General features: G+C 42.7%; 2 protein-coding genes across 2 annotated transcripts; one reads left to right on the top strand and one right to left on the bottom strand.

Moving 5' to 3' along the window:
* Positions 1-3,305: 3,305 nt before the first annotated feature.
* shisa2b (shisa family member 2b) lies at positions 3,306-10,914 on the bottom strand. Its single transcript, XM_014975459.2, has 2 exons — positions 10,021-10,914; positions 3,306-4,005 (listed from the first exon to the last, which is right to left on the bottom strand). The coding sequence occupies exons 1-2, from the start codon at positions 10,322-10,324 to the stop codon at positions 3,440-3,442; spliced, it is 870 nt and encodes a 289-aa protein (XP_014830945.1). The 5' UTR covers positions 10,325-10,914; the 3' UTR covers positions 3,306-3,439.
* A 1,339-nt stretch (positions 10,915-12,253) lies between these two features.
* spice1 (spindle and centriole associated protein 1) lies at positions 12,254-19,593 on the top strand. Its single transcript, XM_014975402.2, has 17 exons — positions 12,254-12,793; positions 13,341-13,388; positions 13,841-13,981; positions 14,073-14,175; positions 14,289-14,407; positions 14,497-14,579; positions 15,190-15,326; positions 15,403-15,528; positions 15,638-15,912; positions 16,373-16,504; positions 16,613-16,748; positions 16,829-16,933; positions 17,021-17,394; positions 18,030-18,207; positions 18,284-18,347; positions 18,425-18,485; positions 18,571-19,593. The coding sequence occupies exons 1-17, from the start codon at positions 12,698-12,700 to the stop codon at positions 18,628-18,630; spliced, it is 2,238 nt and encodes a 745-aa protein (XP_014830888.2). The 5' UTR covers positions 12,254-12,697; the 3' UTR covers positions 18,631-19,593.
* The last annotated feature ends 520 nt before the right edge of the window (positions 19,594-20,113 follow it).

Genomic DNA, 20,113 nt, shown 5'->3' with positions numbered 1-20,113 from the left:
CTGTGGGAAGCAGACTTGTCTGCGAGTGTGCGTCTTGTACTTCTTTGTTTGGCTGTTTTTAAAAGGGATTAAGTCGGCTCTTAAGCCACCAAAGTGTCTTTGTTCGAGAGTCGCTTGTTCATCCGTCTCAACAAACCGCTGCGACACAAACTCTCATCAGACCACATTCTGTTTCAAAATGTTTATTTTTTTCAAACTAATATCAAAGTGTCGTCTCCCCCCGCTTTATATATTGTTTCAGAGGGAGCGATAATGAATCCACGGTTTGTCTCGCACAAGCTGCCCCACTAAATCTCAGTGTGCTTGGACTAGAGAGGAGATGCACAAACATGCCATGCTTGGTGTAGCTGCATGTTCTCATCAAGTGCATGTTCCTCAGCTGTGCAACATTCCACCGAATGACTGGAAATTAAGCAAGTTTTGTTTGTTTTTCCTAACCCACAGCCAATAACTGCTACTTTCGTGACTTTTTAAAGTGGAAAACTGTGACTCAAACCTGGCCTGACTCTCTACGGCTGCAAGTTCACTGAACTGTGCAGCGTTTGTCACACACACACACACACACACGCGCACGCACACACACACACACACACACACACACACACACACCTCTCAGTACGATACCTCTCAGTATCGTACTGAGAGGTATCGTACCTCTCAGTACGATACAACTCAGCTGAGTTCTGGTTTTATCTGGTGCTTCTGCGCCCAACCTTTCTAATGCCTCCCTGGGCAGTTGCCCATGTAGCCCATATCAAAAGCCACATCTGCCTCTCAGAGGAAATAATTGATGGGGTTAGACTTTTAGATTCCTTGCTGGGTATTTGCACTCTTGTTCGTGTCACAGTAACACTTCCAGGGAACATTAACCACCAGCCTTCTGTGAATACTGCCATATAGTTGGGGGTGGGAGGGGGGAAGTGGTAGGGGTTTGTGAGAGCGTTTCCGCTCGGGGCTGTTTTTTCTTTCTGGGTGGTGGGCAAAAGGCCTTGTGGGGGAACTGGTATAGTTGGGTGGAGCGTCACAGTCTGCGTCCCGTGTTCACTTCATTAGATTTTAAATGGTCTGCTGGGAGATTGCAACAGCCTTACACATCACACCACCTGCATTTCCCATTACACCCGGTTCACTCAGAGCTGCTCGCACAAGACCACATCCGTCCACGCTTCGTGCTCACACTGAACGTCTGTCCACATGCTTTCTCTCCTCACGCTTTCAACACAAACAAAACTGTACCATATTGTGTAAACTCGCTCGCATTTTATTCGCGGCCACAGATGTGTACGGTGCCTTAAACGAAACATGTGGTCCTGTTCTTTTTCTGCTCGGAGATCCATTTTTTTTTGTTTTTCATGCTATAAATCAAAACAGTCGTCACTCATTCCTGCACATACAGGTGCTGGTCATAAAATTAGAATATTGTGATAAAGTTCATTATTTTCCATAATGTCATGATAAAAATTAAATTGTCATATATTTTAGATTCATTGCACACCAACTGAAATATTTCAGGTCTTTTATTGTTTTAATTTTGATGATTTTGGCAAACAGCTCATGAAAACCCAAAATCCCTGTCTCAAAAAATTAGAATATTATGAAAAGGTTCTCTGAACGAGCAATAAAAATAATCATCTGAATCAACAAAGTAACTCTAAACACCTGAAAAAGATTCCTGAGGCCTTTAAAAACTCCCAGCCTGGTTCATTACTCAAAACCGCAGTCATGGGTCAGATTGCTGACCTGACTGCTGTCCAGAAGGCCATCACTGACATCCTCAAGCAAGAGGGTGAGAAACGGAAAGAAATTTCTGAACGAATCGGCTGTTTGCAGAGTGTTATATCAAGGCACCTCAGTGGGAAGTCAGTAGGAAGGAAAAAGTGTGGCAGAAAACGCTACACAACGAGAAGAGGTGACCGGACCCTGAGGAAGATTGTGGAGAAGGGCCGATTCCAGACCAAATTAAATTTTCATCTCCATAAAACTTTTCAGCAGATGGAAGCATGAAGTGCTCCAAAATCTTCTGATAGCTGCTGCATTGATCCTGCCCTTGATAAAACCCAGTGGACCAACACCAGCAGCTGACATGGCACCCAGACCATCACTGACTGTGGGTACTTGACACTGGACTTCTGGCATTTTGGCATTTCCTTCTCCCCAGTCTTCCTCCAGAGTCTGGCACTTTGATTTCCGAATGACATGCAAAGTTTGCTTTCATCTGAAAAAAGTACTTTGGACCACTGAACAACAGTGGTCCAAAGTGCTGCTTCTCTGTAGCCCAGGTCAGGCGCTTCTGCCGCTGTTTCTGGTTCAAAAGTGGCTTGACCTTTGACCTGGGGAATGCGGCACCTGTAGCCCATTTCCTGCACACACCTGTGCACAGTGGCTCTGGATGTTTCTACTCCAGACTCAGTCCACTGCTTCCCCCAAGGTCTGGAATCGGCCCTTCTCCACAATCTTCCTCAGGGTCCGGTCACTTCTTCTCGTTGTGTAGCGTTTTCTGCCACACTTTTTCCTTCCTACTGACTTCCCACTGAGGTGCCTTGATATAACACTCTGCAAACAGCCGATTCGTTCAGAAATTTCTTTCCGTTTCTCACCCTCTTGCTTGAGGATGTCAGTGATGGCCTTCTGGACAGCAGTCAGGTCAGCAATCTGACCCATGACTGCGGTTTTGAGTAACGAACCAGGCTGGGAGTTTTTAAAGGCCTCAGGAATCTTTTTCAGGTGTTTAGAGTTACTTTGTTGATTCAGATGATTATTTTTATTGCTCGTTCAGAGAACCTTTTCATAATATTCTAATTTTTTGAGACAGGGATATTGGGTTTTCAAGAGCTGTTTGCCAAAATCATCAAAATTAAAACAATAAAAGAGCTGAAATATTTCAGTTGGTGTGCAATGAATCTAAAATATATGACAATTTAATTTTTATCATGACATTATGGAAAATAATTAACTTTATCACAATATTCTAATTTTATGACCAGCACCTGTATAAGCCAGCAAATCTCTTTTCACACTTTTCGCGTAGGGGTCCGTGTGCACAAGAAACGCACGCGGCTCCGATTCGAGCTGCGTGCGTTTTACTGCATTGAACTGCGCGTCGTTATCCACCTGGCCCGTGGTAAACCCTAAAACATTCAGTTTTGCAGAGAGTTGTTTATGGATCCATAAACCCCCATCACGGGTTGAGCTGAGCTCGGTGACACTTTGCCAAGAGATCATATGAAACGCCAACACACAATAGCAGGGCAGGTCCAGACTGGGAACAGCTTAAGAAGTCCTTCATGTGAGTCCGGACTCCTTGATTTCTTTTCTTTTTCTTTTTCTTTTTGTTGTTTTCTCCACTTTGGAAGTGAGCCCAGACGTCCCTGCTCCAACAAAATCCAGAGTGGTCTGCAAGTAAGCCACCCTCCCCCGGCCCGCCTCACCTCCATCCTCATCACACGGTTACTGGAGGTCCTTTATTGTCACTGGTGCCGCTGGATCCCGCTGTCGGAGGAGGACAGGGGGACTGGAGGGGTCTGTATGCCCCCTGACTGTGGTCCAAAAAGGCCGCCGTCGGGGACACGGGGTGGGCGTAGCCGATGTACTGTGGGTGCATGAACTGTGACTGGTGGGACATGATCTGGGTGGCCTGCTGGCAGTTGAGAACTGAGAAGTTGGTGGGCATGTTGACGAAGACGCTGGCGTCCGGGGGCAGACAGCAGGAGGCCTGAGCCCGCATTAGCGGAGCGGGACCGGCGCGGGCCCCGGCGGGCGGAGCCGACGAGCTGGACGAGGTGGCCGTGCTGGACTGCCGGGACGAGGAGCCCCTGGAGCTGCTCGCCATCATGGGAATGGTTTCCAGGAGGCGGCCGCCGGCGCTTCCGCTTCCCGAGGCGCCGGCCGAGGAGAGCTCCTGCTTCGGCCGGAGGCAGCGGCAGCAGCACACGGCGACGACGGAGCCCACCAGGATGAAGGCCACAAACACGGATCCCACGATCAGGAAGGGCACATAGATCGGCACTGAAAGGAGGAGACACGGGGATCGTTAATCAAGAGTTTTGAAGTGTTTCAGCTGGCTTCTAGTAAAATCATGTTACTGCCGCAGACGTCAGAGTATTTCATGTGAAAGACCAACACAAAGCACACATTTATAAAGTATAAGGAAAGCAATGCATGCTTTTCAACAATTTTTTTGTGTTTTGCTTAGAAAAATCTGAAAAGTGTGGTGTGTATTTTTATTCAGCTTTCTGGGTCAATACTCGTCTTTGGGGTATGTCTCTACCAGCTTTGCTCATCTGGAGACCGGTCTTTGTAACACAGCTCAGTCTCCATTAGTCTGGATGGAACACTGCTTTTCTCCACTGAATTCGGGCTTTGACTAGGCCATTCTAACTCATGAATATTTTACATCCAACATGTTCTATTGAATCTCTGACTCTGTTTTTCGGCCTCTATTTCGGTCCATTTCACTCATTGCTGATGAAAAGGCATTCCCACAACATGACTATGCCACCACCGAGCTTCACTGTGGGACTGGTGCAAGTCTATTTGCCGGCATCAGTATTTAAGAAAGCACCTTTGAGTGTCGGATGGTCCAACTGAGTTCAGCAAACAGTGTCTTTTGAGTGTCCTCAAAGAAAAAAGTTTGAACAAAGTCTCGCTAATCAGGCCTTTACAAAAGCATTCGCACTGTTTGAACTCGTTTTAAAATTTTTGCCACATAACAGCCGCCATCTTCATTGGAAATTTAGCACAACAATGAAAATGATGCATAGTTTTCTACATTTTCTGATGAAATAATCTGACATATCAACCGGAGTCATTCACAAAGCATGACGACACTGCCACCATATTTCACTATGGCGATATATGGTGTTAGTTTTTCTCTTTTCATCACATTTTGCATACAAGTCGGGCTTTTGACCAGAGAACTTTCTGCCACATGTTTTCTGTGTGTCCTCTAAGCAAAACCGTGGATTTTATTTTTGAGACTTTTCCACAAAGGCCATAAAGTTGTGGATCTTTGCTGCTCCTCCACAGCTGCCATGAGTCCCTCCTCTTGTAGTTTATGTGCCTCATGCTCATATAGGCCTACTTTCTATTTTCGCATGATGGATGTAACAATACAGAGTCCAGAAGTTTAAATATATTACGACAGTATTTTATAACCTCATCCTTCTTCAGACTTTGCCACAACTTTATCCCTGAGCGGTCTGCCTCGTTCTTTGGGCTTTGAAAACATGCGCGTAGGTTTTTTGAGGTTGTGACTTGACAAAATGTGGGAAAGGTTTAAGGAGCGTGAAAACTTTTGTAAAGGTAGTAAAACGACAGACTGGACAAGGCAAGTGTTTGTTGCAGATTAAAAGACAGAGAGCTATTGGGGTCCCCAGGGTTTCTCAGGCTCTCATTAGCAGTTATTAACTTTGTTTTGATCTGTTTTAATCCTCCACGCCCTGCTGTGTCCTCAGCCTCCTTCACCCCACAGGCTTCAGTGTGTGTGTGTGTGTGTGCGTGTGTGTGTGCGTGTGTGTGTGTGTGTGTGTGTGTTGGACTGGGTAATGTTCTTAAACCCAGCTGCCAGTGGATATTTGTGACCCCTCTTTTTCCTCAGCTATTTATGACTAAGCTTATGAAAATAAGTTACTGTAGCTGAACTGTAGCACTTGGCATCAGTTTAAAGAAAGGCTTTAAAGTGGACTGATTTAATGTTGCATTGAGAAGTTATTCCACTCTGTAAATCAGAGGACTAAGTCGGTTCCTTCTCACTGACCTTCCTGAGTTTCTTTTTTTCTTTTTTTTAAGTTAAAACAGCAAATCATGCTCGCAGCTTTCACAGCTCCGCCAATCGGAGTCCGCTGTTGAACATGTAAAGTCTTGACAGTTTTACATGCGAAAACCTCACTTTTAGAGTGTTAATGTGTTAGGAGAGCAGGAAGCGCTCCAGGAACAACTTTGGAACCTGATCAGCGGGAGCGTTCCAGTTTTTCGCCAAATGGGGAAAGTGCAGAGAGAGCGAATTTTGCCCAGACGGCATAGAACATGATGTCACTCACGAGGTGTTTCCTGCACCCATTCATTCCCTCCAAACACAATAACGTCCATGTGACATTTAAAGTGATTAATTTAGTCTTATTGTTCCCACAGGGTGTAGCTGAGCGTTGTTAGGAGGTGGAACTGTGGGCCAGACAGAGAGAGAGGGAGAAAGGTGGCAGCCTGCTCCAGTTTCCTTTTGTCTCTGGGCTCTTTTGAAATGCAACCGTTTGACTTTTTCAGAATGCTCATCAAAAGTCGCAGGGCATTAAAAGGATTACAGCATGATACTTTTCCAGAGAGGGAGGGAGGATCGCGGGAACATGAAGAAAACCCGGACCTTGACCCGTTTGTAGTTGGTGGTGTCGGACCTCGCCTCTCGCCTCCTCGCCTCGCAGCAGAGATATCTCTGAGAGACTTTCCTTCCCTGCAGTAACACAGCTTCGGTTTCAACATTTCTGCCTCCGCTCCCCCTTTTCTCCGTGCTTCAGAACTTTTTTGTGTGTGTGCGTGTGTGTGTGTGTGTGTGCGTGTGTGTGTGTGTGTGTGTGTGTGTGTGTGTGTGTGTGTGATTTCATCCCTTCTTGCAGATCTGCCTTTTCTAAAATCACCTTTTAAATCAATGGTGGAGGAGGAAAAAAAGTCGAGCTTCGAGTTTTACTTGCTCAATCGCACAGAAAATACAGTCTGGCACTTTAGTAAAAAATGCAAACAAAACCAACTCAAGCCCCCTCACAACTGGAGAGGTGGGCGAACAAAATATTATACCTATATCACAAATCTACTTCAAATTAGTGTTTTATATCCTCATTCCCTTGTGCTTTTGTGTAAATTTTTTTTAAATCTTTTGTCACGCTACAATGATAGCCTTTTAGAGTTGTATTAAAATTTGACCCTTTTAAATAAAGAAAATCTGAAAATGCGTCCATAAACACCATCATGGAGACCAAGCAACACAGCAGGAAGGCCAGGAATGGGAGCATTGTTCAATCCGTCATCAGAACGACACAAGGTCAAACCTAACGAGACGTGAACATTCACCTAAAGTGAGAAAAGCAAAAGTCAGAGAAGCACCCAAGAGATCTGTGGTAGATCTGGAGGAGATGCATAGATCCACAGCTCAGGTGCGAGAATATTTTCTACATATCCGGATTTTGCGAAAACGTTCCAATTGAGATCAAAACGGAACTTTTAAGTTATTTTTAAGACTGTGGTGTCCGAAAGCTAACACTGCACATCGCCAAAAGCAGAAAACCATGTGTTGTTCTCCTGTCGTCTCACAATTTCACACTAAATTGTGCTGGCCTGTCACATGAATCATAACATAGTGGAAAAATGGAGGCATGAAAACCTTTCCAAGCCACCATGTAGCAGCTCTGAACTTTATTATCCAACGGAAGCGAAAGTTTTGATTTAAAATCTGACTTAGATCTACGTTTAAATGCTTTAATGTCCCATGTGTTGAAGGAGCTAAAGTATGAGACAGTTGTGTTTCTAGTGTAAATTCAGATTCCCTGAATCCTACCTTCATGCTTAGAGTGAAGCATGAAGGTAGCAAGCAAAACAAAAAAAAAAAAAAAAAAAGAAGAAGCAAGAATCGGTTTTCACGCACATGCCGGTCGAAGCTCCCCCCCATTGTTTTCTGTCACTCGTCCACACCTGTTGCTGCCGCTGAGCTGTGGCAGCCACGCTGCAGTTAAAAGCCCCCTCCCCACCACCCACCCCCCGCCACCTTTAAGCTCTTGTTTGGAGCAGAGTCTGTTTGAGGCTGGCCGTCCGGCCGGCCTCTGCCTCCTCGGGCCATCCCGCGGGGATTCTCTTGTTCTTAAATACCACATGTTCCCTCATGTTGAGCACATTAATAATTTCCTGCCACTGTATCATTCTGGAATGATGAATAGGCCACAAGTGAGTGAAAAATGTGCAAAAAGCGCAAAGTGAACAAGGTTTTCCTGTTTGAAAAAAAACCAAAAACCGTTCTCTCTGTGCTTGGTGAGAAAAATCAACCACTTTGAGGTAATTCTGGCAGGAGGCCACAGACCGCAATGTATGTTCCTCTTCCTGCAGTGATAACGTATGGAAGTTGCAAATGACAGGTTACACTGTAGCTAGAAGACCAAGGACGAAAACAAAAAGTAAGTCTTTTCTGTCTTGCTTCTTGGTGCCTTCTTGTGGCAAAATGCAAGTTCAAAGACTTGATGAAAGATTACCTCATGGGAATGTCGGTAACGAGGAATGAGTGTGTTTTGTCAACAAATCACCAACATAAGCTGAAAACTACAGGTTGAGCTGTTGTTTTTGGTAATTATTCCTCCCTGGATGTCAGGAGATTCCCCTCGGAGCGAATCTCCTAAAGCCCACAGACACCAGAAAGACTGCAGCGGTAGGTGGGAGGTGGGTTGTTGAACAGGAAAATAACATGATTTGAGTTTTTCTTTCTTTTTTTTTTTTTCTTTCTTCTTCCTTTATGAACAGTGCTGTCAGCACCCAGGGCAAGCCACTCTCCAAGATCCGGTCAAGTCCAAATTTGATCCCCGTGGGGACAGCGTGATTCGAGCCTGGCCCTGCTCTGCACTGTTACAGAACAAACACGGCTATTTATAAAGTGCAGCGGCATGGCACAATTTGCCATTTGTGAGGGCTGTTAACTGGTTTTTGGAGGAGTCTGCTGTCTCCTGTTGCAGCTGTCGCAACAGATGAGTCCTTTTTACAGAGAGCCATGGCTGCTGTACGCAATGCCGCGTTAGTGGAGCAGGGCAGGGAGGGGAAAACCGGAGCTTCACACTTTTCGGATTTTAAAGATCAAGTCCAAAACATCTGGAGCAGAGGCTTTTCATGATGTTGTCCAACCGACAATATCAAAATATTCGTATTAGGCTGGAATTTTTTTTTGGATTAATATAATCCTAATTACGGGCAATAAGGCTTTCTGCCCAGAGGGACGCACCTCAGAGGGGAAGATAAGAGGCAAAAAAAAAAAAAAAAATTATCTATTGGAGATATGATGGTATGGAGAGCTAAAAGTACCACAATCCAATACATTAATACTTGCTCACATAAATGGCTCTTTATGCGATTATTTACATAGAGCTCTAATAAATAGCACCAATAAATAGAAAATGCTTATTTTATCAATTATTTGAATGTAATAATGTTTTAAAAATATTTGAAACATTTAAATATTTCTGCATTTATTTGTTTGATATTGATACTTCATTTTTTATTTTTAATTATTGTATATTTATTAAATAATATTTTTCCAGTTCCTAGGTTTTGTTTTGTTTGGTTTTTAGAAGCAGCTCCACTGACAAGTGGGTCGCTTTTACTGGCATCCAGTCCTGCCATAATCACCACTGACTCACTTTACGGTAAAGCAGTTAATGAGTCAAACAGCCTCGTCTCAGAGCCCTAATTTCATGATTCTTTAGAGACTCTGAGAAAGTTCAAAATCCTCCTACGGTTTAAGAACATGCTAAACTGACTTTTATACTCAACTTCCTTTGTTGAGTTTTAAGCATCCAGAAAAAAAAGGTCGTGTCACTTGCTGTGAATGAGAATTGCTCTGCACGTTGAAGGGTGCAATAGTAGAAGTCATGGACTGTGGCTGGTTTTGACATAAGTGTTGGGGCTTTCTGCCCAGGGCTGCATGTTCAATGGGACATAATAAAAATGCCAACTCTGCTTTCAGTAACATTTTTTTGCTATTCAGAGAGAAGGATGCCTCCTATAGTTCATAGCTGTATGCAGACTTTATTGCTGGACACTAGCTATTGATATTGATGTTGGTATCTGAATTACAGCCGATGATTTGGTGTTAAATTAAAAAGTTGTAGGGTCATTTCTTATGATTTCATTAGGATAGCCTAACATTGTGGCAAATGTGAAACACGCATATTGAAAGTGGTCAAGAATGAAGTGGATTATAGTAGATTGTTGGGGGCAAATGAAAGGGCTTGCCCGGGGCCACCATTCATGAAAGAACCGCCACTGGTTCCGCTTTCTTACCTGCGCGGGAGTCCTTGTCCTCTTTGCTCTCTGTTCCCGGTACCTCAGCCTGCTTGTCGTTCTCGCAGCTGCCCTGATCCAGCCGCGCGTCCGTGCTGGCGCAGCAATATCGCAGCTCGCACTTCCCGCAGCAGATGATCGCGTCCTCCGCGTCGATCTTCTCCGGGCACTGGAACCCGTCTTTCCACGCGCCCTGCGAGTCTCGCCACCCGTGACAGTATTCCCCGCTGGCCTTCACGTCTATAACGACCAAAAGCAGAGTCATCACCACGGAGACGGACATCGGGAAACCACCTCCACGCATTCTCAGCCACACGCCGGTGCGTTTGGATGCCTTTCAGTCTCCTTCGTCAAAGCCGGTGTAGCAGATGATGATGATGATGGTGATGATGATTTGGGTCAGAGTGGAAAAAAGACCAGAGAGGATGAAGGAAGACAGTTGAGGAGCAATCACAGGTGGTCATTTGTTGAGAAAATCCCGTGCGTAAAAACACATCCAACGTCTCCAAAAGTAGGTTCCAAACTGCAGCCGGTGGTGCCTTAAGCATTAAATCTGGCCTAAAACGAGAGTTAAATTAATATCCCAGCGGTGGTAAATCCGACATGTATAAAAAAAAATGAATGGATTTTCCTTATTGGCACCGCTGTCCGGCTGTTCGTGTCTTCTCCCAGCTCCTGAGGCGACTTTCCTTAGGAATGCAGGGGAACCAACACATGAACCCCGATCCGTGGGCGCACAGCTGCTGTCCCAGCCAGTCCCGTGCCTAAAGATGCATTTTCCAACTTTTCAGGCCTCTTCTGCATTGTTTAAAGTCAAAAGTCGGTCGGCTAAATCCGTACGTGGTGTGTGTGTGTGTATGTGCTGCTGCTGCCTTACTGAACTGCGCTGGGCAGAGTCTGCCTTAGTTTTCGTAGGAGTGAGAGGGGCGTAAAAGAAGACAGATGCAAATGAAACACCTTTCGGATTCTTTGAATGAACCACGTCAAGTTAGAAACTGGTTCGCACAACTTCCTGTTTTGGACCTTCAAGTGCAGACGCAGGCAGATTAATTACAGAACCGTAACGGAAAATTTAGTGGAAGAAAAAATGTAGGAAAGATGTGAGTGAAAAAGTTGAGGCGAAGCATTCAACACAACATCTCCATGCACTGTTACTCCTTTATGCAGTATTTCATGCAAAATGAGCCCCAACTAAGCACTCAGTGCAGATGTTGTAACATAGAAGCTTTTCTGTAGACCAATTTGTTAATCATTTAAAAAAAATTATTAATTATTTAATATTCTATGCCTCCTGAGAAACTGACTTTGGGTTTTCATTAGCTGTAAATCATGCATAGAATAACTTTTCCAGTCATATTCTTATTTCCTAAGATGCATTTGTAAACTGAGCCGTGAGACGAATCTATAATTTAGCTGAGAAGTCTGCTGGGTTAGATGCCTTGCAGTGTTTGGAAATATTTGCTCTACAAAAGCAGGCCAATGAGATATTCTTCCTGTTGCTTAATTGAAATTGTTGAATTAATGTCATGGCTGGAGGAACAAGTGAAATTACAACTCCTGTTAATTAAAACAGGAGTTGCCATTTAGCTTTCTGTGTTATGAGCCACACAGAGAGCTAAATGTGCCTCATAACAAGTAACAAATGTAACATATTTCTTATCTGCTGCATGCTCATTGCACAGTTATTGGAATTTATTAAGGAGTAACAGACTAAAAAGGGTCTGAACACAAATGCACACATCACATACCCATGATGTATTCAAGCCTTGGAATACAGAGTAGGAACGTCAGGTTATTTAATGCCACAACTCAGTTTTCAATTTAAATTAGAAAGGACTGTCTGGCAAGGAAATCCTAAATGGAAAAAAAAAATTATATATTGATCCTGAGGCAAAGACCCTTTTTTGGCAATTTGGCATTTGCCTGCAGCTCTTTCTTTTTCTTTTTCTCAGCATGATATTAGCAGAAACATTGCCATCTAGTGGTGATGGCCTGCATTCACATTTTTTCTCATAATCCTTGATAACATAGGGACAGTGAAGACTAGACTGAGGTTAGCTGTGCACGTTTGAAACTTTTGTCCGTATCTAAGAGCTCTTTTAAGACTAGTGAAACGTGCCTGCTAGTCAACAATGTAACTGTTTATTCTGCAACATATATCACACTTTAACCCACTCATTCCTCTGAGGTGTGGAATGAGTTCAGGTATTGTTTTTGATGCCTATGTGCGTTTCTTCTTTTGTAGTGTTGCTAACAGATTATTTCTATATTTTCACTTACTATACAGCGCTTTGTTTGTGACCATTTTAGTCAGTAAAAAACGTTTAGTACAAGAATAAATAATTCATGCAGTCCATCAGTCAGGCCGGTTGGTGGCGGTAGTGAGCCTTTAAGTTTGTTCTGCGATCAGAGGAGGAAGCAAGGGTATCCGTGACAACAGCACAGGAAGTGTCGCGCGACAGTTTAAAAATTGTATCAAATTTTCGTTAGCTTTTCTGTTATGCTTATATCCGCGTAAAATCTCATTTTCCTGCTCATTGTTACTTTACATCGATAATTAAAGTTTTTTTCTAGGTTTAATTTGCTCTAAAACCCAAAGCGGAGGTTTGAAGCAGTGGAGGGTCGCGGTAGGTTTATTTTTTTTGTAACGCTTCTCAGCTAATTTACTGTCTGAACAATGCTTCTGAGAACGGGGCGTCCGCAGCAGCAGCAACCCAAAGGGAAACGACTCATTCGCCCTAAGAAGGCAGCAGCTCCCAAGAAAGACTGGGTGGTAAGTAGCACGGATTATTTAATTAATCAGGGATTAAAGATATCAACTTCTGTTTGCTTTGAGCTCTCTCTGAAAACGAGAGGATAGTAATTTAGATGCAGTCTATTCACAGAAAACATTGTAAAATTTCAAGCGTACAGTTTTAGGAAGGCAAATTCCACACCCATTATTTATTAAAATGAAGCGAAAATGGAGACGCTCATAAATAAATATCTTAGAGCCACCGTGACTCGAACAAACATGTTGCATTCATTTTTGTGTCACTTTATCAGTCTCTCATTGAGTTGCGGAGGGACTTTACACGTGAGGTAAATCCAAAACTCAGAGGTAACAGGTGGGATTTTTATACCAGACCTTTTTTTTTTTTTTTAAATACACTTGAGCTTAGATTTAGTTGTCAGAATGTGATCCTTTTTATGACTGGATATGTAGAACCTCACAACTTTTGTTGCACTAATATCATCAAGACCTACAATCATGTTTTTATTTTTCATATCTTGCTGGACAACTTTATTTTAAAATCTAATCATTGACCTTTTTGTTTCAGAGCACTGTCAATGATCTCTCTGTGCACAAGCTGACTTCTGCTGAGCTGGTAAGATCTTTTTATTTATAACAACTTTTTTATGAGGGAAAAGGTCTTAGTGTGAATTATGTACATAAGAATCTGGCTGCAGATATGTTGGTTAGCTGCATAAAGGACTTCTTCCTTGGCTACGGTGCATAAAAAAAGCGTTCACACCTTGGATGTGTTGCTCTTTTATTGGTTGTAGAAATCAGTCAACAAAATTTGACTTTTTTTTCTTTTCTTTTTTTTTTGTTTAAAAAAATCCTTTAATGCCAATGTGAAAATCGATTTCTTTGAAACTAACGACAATTAAATACTTATTTTATTTAAAATATTTGTAAGTGCATAAATATTCACCCTCATCAAGTCAGTATTTAGTATATTCACCTCTGGCTGCAGCCACAACATGGAGCCTGTATAGATAGATCTCAATCAGGCTTGCACGTCTGGATGTGACTTTTTATTTTTCTCCGCCTAAGTGTCATCGACATGAGATCCACAAGTCTCACAATAAAGCTGCAGCTCACTGGGAGCTAAGAGAGAAAGCCCTGAAACGTCGTCTCAGACACGCCGGCGGCTCCCCAGGCCTGGACCACACCAGCCTCAGCATCATCAGAGACGTGTGTGAAATGAATAACCTGGGTTTCCTTTTTAGTTTCCCACACAGTTTCAAGCACAGCTCACTGGGGGAATGGTGATGTGTTGCTGCAGGTTTTCTCTGAACAGCCGCTGCTGCACGATGCGCTGGCCCAGTCTGACAGAGCCTTGGCTGTGGTCAAGGACCTGTTTGGAGACGCTCCACGACGGCAGACTGGTGAATGTTTCTACATGAACTCTCTGAGATTATACTCATTTGTTTCTAGAATATTTGTCTCTTTAGATGTCTCGTTCAGCTGTATAGTTATTGCTACATGTGTACATCTGCAGGGCACCCCAGCGTGACTGTGGCTCCAAACTGTGACTCTGACTCAGAACTGCCTGTTCTCCAGAGACCTGATCCTCCAACCCAACTGTCCCTCCTCAGCCAATCCATAATGGATCAAGAGGTATGAAATGATGACACTTTATTACCTTTTAGATTTCCCTAAGAGGTTATGATGGCATTTTTATAGGCAAAATTGTTATTTTTTTTCAGGCACTTAATGAAGTAGAAGTTTCAAGGGAAGATGTCAGAGATGAGGATTTGTCAAGCAGTTCAGGGAGTCGTTTCATCAGAAGGTATTAATCCATTCACCAACAGCCTATTATTATTAAATTACTGCAGTCGGAGGTTCACATCTTCATCTGTATTGTTAAACTTGGGTTTAATTAATCTGAAATGTTCCCATTTAAATGACTATTAAGCAGTTTAGATGAATTTATATGTGATGATTGATGTAGTTTTAAATAAAAGTTTGATGTTCTTTCCTGTGATTTAAGACTGATTTTATTTCCTTGTTCACCTTCTGAAATATTCTTGTTCAAATCCTTTTTCCATGACTCAACTCTGGTCGATTTTGTTTCTGAAGAGCCAATTCTAAAACGGTGAAATTAAACCTCTGTTGAAGCAACTATTTAGCATCAACTCTTCTAAGGATGTCATGTGAAAGGATTGGTTTTGTTAACGAGATTAAGTTTTTTGTATATATTTAACACTGGATTAAAAAAATATCAGAATAAATTCAAACTTGTGTGCCCAATTCTTTATTTATTTATTTATTTTCCCCAAATCCTCCTTGGTGGTTATTGCATTACCCGTTCACAAGTGGAAAAAAAAAAAAAAAAAAAAAAAACAGCTCAAAATGTGATAATGTTAATGTCAATCATTGCACAATTATTGTGTTTACAGGACAAATATAAGGAAAACAAAAACTCTGACGAGAGCGACACAGAAACGGAAAGGTCATCGTCTCGGGTCTCATGCAGGAGGTAAAGAAAACATCCCTGTGACCCCCATCAGATCAGGGAGAGCACCTGACCCAACTGGTAAGCTTCATCCAGATGTTCTGTTTAATTGCCTGAAGTTTGAGAGAAAGACTCATCCAGCCTTTTTTCTTTCCAGCTCTCAATGCCACAGCAGCTGTTAAGCGTTTTCTGACCAAACAGCGTCCATCAGATCAAAACGAGGAAGAGGCTTCCGTCCTGGTTTCTCAGGTTCTGAACGCTGAACTTCCTTCACGCCAGTCAGGTAATATCTTCTAGAAGCTAATTTTGTTTAATTTAATTTTTTTTTTATATCTTGAATGAATTATTCAATAGTGTTTCCGAAACGATCCCACATTTCAAATTTTTCTCAGGAAGAATAAGAAAACACACTGAGAGGACCAGGAAGGGCGCCTGTCGGGCCTTGGAGCTGGACGGCTCCTCATTTGCGTCTCTTAGTGGAGACCAGTCCAGCCTGGGCCTGCTGCAGGACATGTTGGGCCAAGTCAAGGCGGACTTGGACACAATGAGTTCTGATACAGCACCAGAATCAACAGGGAGTCTGGAACCCAGTGGAAGACAAGGTCTTACCGGATTCTCTGTTGCCTTGGTCTCCACGATTGGACGCTTGGTCCAGCTCCTCAGAAAGGTATTTTTATTGTAGACTAATTAAGCAATTTGAATGTTGAATTATTTGTCTTTCTTCATTAAAATCAGTTTCTATCGGTCATGGTTTTTATTTCCCCACACCTGGTATAGATCAAAGTGATTGAGGTACTAAAGCTCAGAAAAATTGTTGGCAATAATGCCACGATGGAAAAACAGAGAAAGTGGTACAAAAAAACTCAAAGCTGATATTGTCATGGCAACAACATTTTGTAATGGAGTGATGCAAAGTGGTTTCAGGGTTTAGTTCTGCTTCAAGGTGAATCTCTGCCCCAGTGTCAAGTCTGTTGCAGCTTCTAACAGGTTTTCTTTCTTTCTTGTTTTATTTTTTATTTTTTACCAGACTTCCATAAAATGCAGATTTGGGGAAACGGTGACTAATTATTGTCAGATTTCACGTCTTCAATCTTTCATTATTTCCTTCTCTGCCTCCTTTCTGTCAGAGAGAAGCTGAAGCTCAGAAAGAAGCCGAGGAACGGCGGCGACTGCAGGAGGAGCTGAAGGAGCAGCGAGGGCTTATGGACGCTCTGACAGCCGAAACCATGACCCTGAGAGAAGAGGGCGCCGCCCTGCAGGTGAGGCTGAGCGTGGTGTCCTGTCTGGAGTGATTAATCATGGCATTCAGATGAGATGTCAGTCCTCAGTATTTAGTCACCCTTTCTGTCTGTCGTTGAACTGACCAGACGGGGCTTCAGCAGCGGACAGCAGATCTGGAGCAGAAGCTGGATTCTGTGGTACTTTTGATGGGTGGACTGGGATTACTGGGAGAACAGACAAAACCAAGCAGAGACTCCGGTGGAAGAGTGTCCCAGTCCTGTGGTATAAATCAGATGAATTTGGTTGCGCAGATTTTCTGTATTTTGATCGTAAGGCGATGATAATGAATTATTGGTGTGCAGTTTGTCGGTCTGCTGGTGGAGATGAGAAAACACAACAAACTAGAGTTTCTCCTGCTGTCCTTCTTTCCCCGCCTCAACAATGTGACAACTGGCAACAAAGTCCTGGTGAGTTTCCGGAAGCATTAATTAACCTGTCTTCATTTTAATAATAAAAAAAAAAAGACAAAATTTATTCCTTCCCTTCTTCTCCAGGAGGTCATGCGTTACCTCTGCAGCGATGCCTTTCCCCGTCAGACACCCAGCGTTCCCGTGAAAACGTCCAGTCTCGCGTCTCCACCTCCGGTCTCACGAGACGTCGGTCTGTCTCCTCGTCGTCACTGCCCTCTAATGAGCCCGCCCTCCTTCCCTCCCCTGCAGCCATGCTGGCTGAGATTACTGAGCTGAAAAGGCAGAACGACCTGATCAAGGCTCAGCTCAGCCAGGCAAAGAGCCTCGGGTCGGGGGACGCGGGATTGGCCGACGGCCGCAACGAGCGGAGCAAGTCGGGTCCAGCCAGCGGCGCTGGAGAGAGGAAGATGACCGTCCAGCACCTTCAGTCTCCAGAGGGAACGTCTTCAGCTTCTCAGGTGAGAAGTTTGATTGATCGCTGATTGATCGCTAAAAGGAAATTAGATAAACCTTTAAAAGTAATTGTTCTATTTTAAATAGTCTTTCATATCAAAACTGCTGTGCTAATTTTCACAACATAATCAGCAGCAATAAAAGTTGGGTATTGTGACAAAATTAGTTAAAATTCAAATTCCATCAAGTTAATGAAAATGTAAAAAAACAATCTGCAGACCTCATTGTTTAGAATAAATAAGCTTTAAAAAACTGATCTCAAGATTGCCTTAATTCTGTATAGTACTGGTATATATGACTGACTAATAGCTTTTCCTACTGGAAAAGTAATATTTGCTTCATGATGACAATATAGTAAGAAAGCGTAGAAAAATACTTGCTTTCCTGCTTTATTTATACTTTTATTGGCTTGATAGTTCAATCCACTAGTCAGCCGTCCATTCATCAGTTCATCCGATTTTGCATCACTCCTTTCTTATCTGCTGTAGTGTGTGTGCAGGTTTTGAGTCTAAAGCCTGTATTTATCTTCAAATATTGCCTATTTGAAGAAACATGAGAGAGAACTCTGGGCATTTGAATATATGAAAGGGAAAGAATTTGAACGTGAAAACACACCAGAGCCATGTTGATCGCTGTTCAGGCAGTGTCCTCCAGCACTCCGAGCGTGGAACAGCGCCTCCTGGAGCTCAACAGGCAGAGCGCGGCAGCCAGGAGTCGACTGCTGGAGCTGATCGAGCAGCAGAAGCAAAGCGCTTCGCTCAGAATCTCCCCATCCGCCTCCCCCATCCCGTCCTCAGCCGTCAGCCCGAACGCGGCAGGTACGATGAGTGAGAGAAGCGTGCTGCTCTGCGACTCTACTTTTTCAACGAATTAAAAGAAGAGTTTGATTTTCAGCCGGAGGACAGAGCTCAGAGGAGACGGTGCTGCCGCCTGAAAGGGAGTTTGGGTCTCATCGACAGTGAGTGGCTGAGCCAATTTAGAGGAAATCTACGCCCTGTACGCACGCAGCATGATTTACTGCCATATTTGTTGCAGATATGCTGGTTCTGATGCATCCAACAGTTTGAGTTTTGAGAGCAAGACTGGAGAAATAAAGGTGCAGACTGACAAACGTCATGTTATATCCACGTTCTCAAACTACGACGCTGTTAGATCAACTTAATCTTCTTCTCTTTCCTCAGCACAACGAGAAACGGCAAGAACGAGAAGGATGGTTTTCTCTGGTCGCTCACACCAGGTGACACGAGGGAAGAGACTAAGTGAACCTGACAAAAATGAATGTTTTTATTCTATTTTTCAACCAAATAGTTTTAGTGCATTTTTCATTCCTGCAGTTTATATGTTGACTGTATGAAAAGTTTTATTTTCTGTGAGGAGTTCGCAACTTTTTATTTACATTTTTTTTCACCAGAGTTAATTGAGCTGAGCAGCCTGGCTGTTACATAGCAGTAAAACTAAAGTAAACATGTATGAGTGACATGAAGCCAGACTGCTTTGTATGGTTAAGTTTAGCTTACTAACCATTTAGACAATATTTCCACTCAACAGTTTGTTTTTACTGTCTTACTGCTTTTTCATTTTATTTGTGTTCAGTATTTACAATTATCTTGCAAAAATGATTTATTTAAAACTAACTGATTAAAGTCATGAGGATCAAATAGCTGCTTCACAGTGGGTTGATTGAGTTTATCTAGCACGTCTTGCAAAGGTGCTTTATCCGTTACCACTGAACTTTTGTCATTAGTTTCCAACCACAGTCTTGTATTAGGATTTTATATGATCTCAAGATCTCAAACAAAAAAAAAAACGTATTCTTTTCCCATAAAGTCTTTAAAATTGTGGAAATTTGATTAGAACATTTTCCAACTTTTTAAGTATGGAAAACTGAGAAGTAAGTCTGGCTTGAGTTTCCACACTCTGTTCTTTATTTCATGTTTCAAACGATACAATGAATCATTTCTGGAGAACAACTGTTATTTATTTATTTTTTGGTTTATATTTAGGTGACTCTTCCTTGACCTTATTATTTGTCACTAAGTTTTTATGTGATTTGTTCAGTCCACCCAGTTTCAGAAATTTTACTGAGTGAAGCTTTTTTTTTTCCATTCGTTTTTTTTTTTGTTTTTTTTTTGCTCAGATCTGGGTTTTTAATGAGACATGAACCTGGTTTACAAAATAAAGGTATAAAATATTACAAAATCCGATTTCACGAGTCTCCTAAATCATTGTAGTCCAGATTATCTAGTCCAGATTCTACAAGTCTAATTCTTCTAGATTTTAAAATGGAGCTGATCCGTTTCACCAGGAACTAAAAACAAAATAGTCCTTGAGTCAGGAACTCGTTCCATGATCGGAAGAATGTGGGAAAATTCAACTGCATAAAATTTATTAAATAAAATACTTTGTGGTTGTAATACAACAACGGCGCTGTATGGGAGACTGCGCCAATAATCGGTGAATGATTTATTGTAGTCATTACTTTTTCTCCAGCAGTTCTTTTACAGTTCATTTGAGCATTTTCTGTCTATCGGTTTTGTCTTTGGCCGCTGACTCGACTCATTTCACGTTTTGTATGTTCAGGGTGAAGAGGTGCAGCTTACTTGGCAGTCAGCAGGTGGCACTGCAGACTCGAAACGAAATTCAATTCAAAGATGAACTGAAAAACGTCTGGTGACCATTGGTACAAAATCCTCCAACTGTGAACAAAGAGCTTCAGACCAGCAA

Source organism: Poecilia mexicana, unplaced genomic scaffold (assembly GCF_051168715.1).
Source record: "Poecilia mexicana isolate PSO_F unplaced genomic scaffold, ASM5116871v1 scaffold_20, whole genome shotgun sequence".
Taxonomy (NCBI): domain Eukaryota; kingdom Metazoa; phylum Chordata; class Actinopteri; order Cyprinodontiformes; family Poeciliidae; genus Poecilia; species Poecilia mexicana.
Note: the sequence above shows the minus strand (reverse complement) of the source record. Positions and strands in the feature narration are given on the sequence as shown.

Bases quoted from the DNA above. Each gene is read 5' to 3' on its own strand.
- spice1 (XM_014975402.2), top strand. From the start codon at position 12,698: ATGCTTCTGAGAACGGGGCGTCCGCAGCAGCAGCAACCCAAAGGGAAA. The intron at 13,389-13,840 runs GTAAGATCTTTT...TCTCCGCCTAAG, and splicing joins AGCTGACTTCTGCTGAGCTG to TGTCATCGACATGAGATCCA. The intron at 13,982-14,072 runs GTGTGTGAAATG...GTGTTGCTGCAG, and splicing joins GCCTCAGCATCATCAGAGAC to GTTTTCTCTGAACAGCCGCT.
- shisa2b (XM_014975459.2), bottom strand. From the start codon at position 10,324: ATGCGTGGAGGTGGTTTCCCGATGTCCGTCTCCGTGGTGATGACTCTG. The intron at 4,006-10,020 runs GTAAGAAAGCGG...TCCTCCTTTCAG, and splicing joins GGACAAGGACTCCCGCGCAG to TGCCGATCTATGTGCCCTTC.